Source organism: Phaseolus vulgaris, chromosome 8, assembly GCF_000499845.2.
Source record: "Phaseolus vulgaris cultivar G19833 chromosome 8, P. vulgaris v2.0, whole genome shotgun sequence".
Lineage (NCBI taxonomy): Eukaryota > Viridiplantae > Streptophyta > Magnoliopsida > Fabales > Fabaceae > Phaseolus > Phaseolus vulgaris.
The window spans coordinates 9,209,772-9,214,490 of NC_023752.2; the positions used below are offsets into that span (position 1 = coordinate 9,209,772).

Here is a 4,719-nt window from a genome sequence, read left to right on the forward strand (position 1 = left end):
ACCCATAGAAAAAGATAAGGCAAGATTACTAGTGAAAGATTTTATTCAAAATTCAACATAATGATTACTTTGATAAATTTGTCCTAGTTACTAGGATTTCCTCGTGTTGTTAGCCCTAACATCTATCATAAGTTAGTTATTCACTAAATAGATGTTAAGACAATATTTTTGAATGGTGAATTAGAAGAACAAATTTATATGACTCAACTTGAAGGGTTGTTGTTTCAGGTCAAAAAAACAAAGTATGCAAACTTCTAAAATATTTATATGGACCGAAATAAACTCCAAAATAATGGCATGAAAAACTTATAATTTTTTGTGATAAATGTGTGTACACTAAATATGAAAAATGAAGTCATTATATATTTATACGTTGATGAGCTCAAATTTTGGTACATGTTATGATATAGGTTCTAGAACAAAATTATTTTTTTGATCTAAAAACATTCTAAAAACAAATTTATATTTTTTTGAGATATATCATTTTCCTATTAAACCATTCAACAACTATCTTTATAAAATTTCCTAATTGTTTTAACTAAACGAGTAAATGTCTATATTTGTCCCAATCTCCTTATTAAATGCAGGGTGCTGAATTTCTGTTAACTAAAAAATAAATGTCTATAAATCAATAATGGCCCAAAAGCAGAAAATAAGAAATAAATATTTAAATATAAAAGGAAAGTAGAAAGGTAAAATGTCCAAGATGGTATGGCACATATAAGTAATATTGCACCATGCTATATATTTAATAATGCAAAACATAAACAGTGTACTCAACAATGGCATCCCTAGTGGAGGGTGAGAACCAGTGAGTCCTAAGCTGAGCATAACCCCTAGCAAATCGAAAGAGGCCACTTCCACCAATCACAGGCATCTCCCTCTTCTTGTTGAACACAGGGTTTCTTCCCAGAATGGTGATGCTGCTACCATTATACTTCCCTTCAGTGATGGCAAAGTTCATAGCCATCAGCAAGGTAACCTCACTCTGGGACGTCGAAGCATAGAACCCCTGCGCCATCCCCACCAACTGAGAGTTCAATTGGGGTTCCAATGTCAAAGGGTTCTCTATCATGTTCACCGATCCGAACGACGTCGTTGAGTTCTTCCCTGATGAAACTACTTCTATGGAAGAAGGGTTGCGTCCACTCACCACGTCGTGCCAATAGAACCTGTGTAAGGGAATTCAAAACAACAATTCATGCAATAAGTAACTTTTAAAAACATTAGATCACAATTTAAAGATAAACCATGGATTTTTAAAGACTACAACTGCAGAAACAGAAACGAATGGTTATCTCGAAAAAATGGTGGATCAAAACCTAAAGACAGATTGCAATTTAGAAACAAATAGAGTGAAAAAAGAGAGTATGAAATATATCAAATGATGTAATAAAAATTTTAGGAACTGTTATTGATTGCAGTGTAAAGATTTTTTAAGTATCTGTAATGGCTGCAACTGTGAGCTTATTACGTTAAAAGATGTATATGGGAACTTAACCTGAAACGGCTGAACTTTTCTTGGTTTTCGTCCAACCCCGACATTTTGCGGTCTAAGGTACGGACGAAATCATGGGTTTCATGTGGTGTGGTGGAGATGATGGGAGTGAAGAGGAGAAAGAAGATGAAAAATTGGGTGAACATGGTTATGTTGATGAGATCACAAGATGAACTGGTTTTGGAAGGAGGGGTTAGCAAATGGAAAGACACGAGTCCTTATAATGATCACACACCAACCTTGCAACTAATGTACACGTAGTGGGTGTCACAATCATTTATCAATGGACACTTCTATGTAACATAACACCATGTAATTTCTATTTTTATATTTTTCAAAATGCTTCTCCATACTTTTTTTTTCTTGCATTTTTTATATCTTTTAATTTTAACATTTTGATATTTTCTTATAAACATTAGTGATTAAAATAAATTTTGTACTATTTTTATTAATAATGATCGTATTTTTCTTCGTTTATTTTTTTCACATTTTTTTAAAATCACAAAACTTAAAAAAAATAAACAGCCAAATGTGAAAATGGAATATAAAACTCAATTGAAATAGCATAGAAAAAAACCTAGCTATACATGAAATCATTATCTTATTTTATGTATTAGTTTTATGGTGAAATGTGCATATTGCAAGAATATAAGTGTTTATTGGACGGATCTAGTTATTAAAAATTAATCAGCCAATTTAAATATTTACTTGATGTTTGGAGTTGATTATTTATTAACATATTCATAAAAAAACAATAGTTAAAAACCAAAACTATTTTTTAAGTCAACCATAACTGCTAAGAAAAAACATAAGCCTTCAACACATGATCAAACATTGGAATTTTTTGTAGGGTTTTCTTTGATTCGAAGCAAAAAATCATAATATAATTAATACCTTGCTAACCTAAAGTTCTTTAATCATTGTCCTCTCAATGTCCCACAACTTCATAAACCATTTTGATGTGTTACTACCAACGCATTATAGGTAGTTTTATATCCACCTTGTTACCAATTATGTCCTTAGTAACAATTGTACAATAGTTTTGCTTATTCTACATACATATGTTACTAAATCACAAACATTAATGAGGACAGAAAAAGAAAACAAAATGAGTATTAATCTAAAAATTTTATTTACTTAGAAATATTTTTGTATTATAAAATCAACATTTTTTTTGTCTATTAAGTTTTTTTTCCTTTTAAGATATACTCTTTTTTTTTGTATTTATGAAAACAGTGTAAGAATTCAATGTAATTGAGATACAATTTAATTAATAAATACATAAAAATAAGTAATACACACCTTATCATTTATATACTGAAGGCTTAGTCTAGTGATTAGGTTGTAACATTGGTTACCTTACAAGTATGTTATAGCTTAGGTAAACAACATTATCTTAAACTATGAAAAAAAAATTAAAATTTTTATAGAAATTTATTTTTAAAAAGATTTAATTAAAGTTTAAGTATTTTATAAATTTAATAATTTCAATTGAGTTTTTATTAAAAAAATTATTTTATTTAGTTTTTAAAATATCTTTATTATTTAATTTTTGTTGTCAACTAACTAAATGATGTTAATATTTTTATTTTTATTTTCTTATCTACAACTCATCAATCATTTTACTCGTTCGCACATTTATTTTCCAAGAGTGAATTAATGATAAAATCAAATAATATTGGAAGGTATTTACATAAAAATAGAAAATACTTTAAAATTCAATTTTTTTTTCAATAAAAAGTCAAATTAAAACAATCAAATTTATATTAGTTAGAAATTAATTAATCATTTAAAATGTCTTTATATTATAAATAAATAACTAGTTTCAATAACTAGTATCATGCCTTTTTTTATTTTTATCATCTATATATAATTATGTTTAAAAATTAAAGAAAAGATGTCAATTAAATTAAAATAGTGTTTGTGTATCCAATTTTTATTTTTATCATTTATATATAATTATGTTTAATATTAAAAATTAAATTAAATATGTCAACTAAATTAAATAATAAGAAGAGATAAAAATTATATAATTTTCAAGTGATAAAGATATGAAAAAGTAAATTGTTTCATGTCGTGAGAACATTTCCATATCTAATAAATTATTACACGTTTAATAAATTGTTTCTTTCATTTCACATTTGACAAACTATTCCATATTTAAAATTTAAATTTCATAACAAATTTTTACCTAGTATTTAAAAAAAACAGTTTTTAATTAATTATAAGAATAATTAGTTATTTAATAAATATTTAATAAATATTTAAAAAATAGAAAATGATTAAAATATTAAAAAAAATTACTCCTCCACCTTTCTTTCAATTCAAAATTGTCACTTCATGTACATCAAATATTTTAAAAAAATAAAAAATAACGCAATTCTCATAATAATAAAATAAAATAAAATATTAATTTAAAGATAAAATAGAAAAAAATTAGAAGAGTTAAAAGAAAGAATATTTACGTTAAATATACGTTAAATAAGTGAATATAGTTTAATTGAGATTGAATCACCCACCACTTTATAGAGTCTCTTTCTATTTGTTCTAATTTTTTTCTCTCCTATTTTAAATTCAAACTTTTTTTTCCAATTTCTTTTTAGTGTTGGAAATATATCCTCAAAGTAGCTTTCTCTTTTTGAAAGTGTAAAGTTCCGTGACTTTATGTCCAAACCTATCAAATCTGATCCACAATATTTTCATACCTCTAAATATCATCTTTTATATTTTCATTTTCATGTGATTTTCAATTAATTATATACTTTTTATTTTACTCGTTAGGTTGTAATAAAAATTAAATATTTATTAACTTTATCGATTGTTAATATTTTACTTCATTCGATTTTCATTTCAGTTTGGGCCAGACCATTATGTCAGCTTTTTATTTATCATGTCTTTATTATATTATTTCTTTTTCTATTTCTTTTTCATATGTACATTTTCAACGCATATTTCCCCTTTTAATAATTTTGATGATAATCATACTTATTTTTAACTGAAAGAGAAAGATTTTTTTTTATATTAATTTTTCAATAAAAATGATTTTTTATTGATCTTATTTCATAATACTGGTTGATAACTAAATATTTTAATTTGACCATCAATAGTTAATAAATGTATATAACAACAATTTTCATAAAAATTATAATATTAAATAAATTTGAAGTCTTTTATAAATTTGATTATTTTTATTTTTATTTTAATAAAAACATTTTATTATT

At 25.1% G+C, this 4,719-nt stretch overlaps 1 protein-coding gene across 1 annotated transcript; it reads right to left on the reverse strand.

Moving 5' to 3' along the window:
* Positions 1 to 653: 653 nt before the first annotated feature.
* LOC137826303 (dirigent protein 22-like) lies at positions 654 to 1,734 on the reverse strand. The gene is made up of 2 exons (XM_068632222.1): positions 1,502 to 1,734; positions 654 to 1,172 (listed from the first exon to the last, which is right to left on the reverse strand). The coding sequence occupies exons 1-2, from the start codon at positions 1,642 to 1,644 to the stop codon at positions 749 to 751; spliced, it is 567 nt and encodes a 188-aa protein (XP_068488323.1). The 5' UTR covers positions 1,645 to 1,734; the 3' UTR covers positions 654 to 748.
* Positions 1,735 to 4,719: the final 2,985 nt, after the last annotated feature.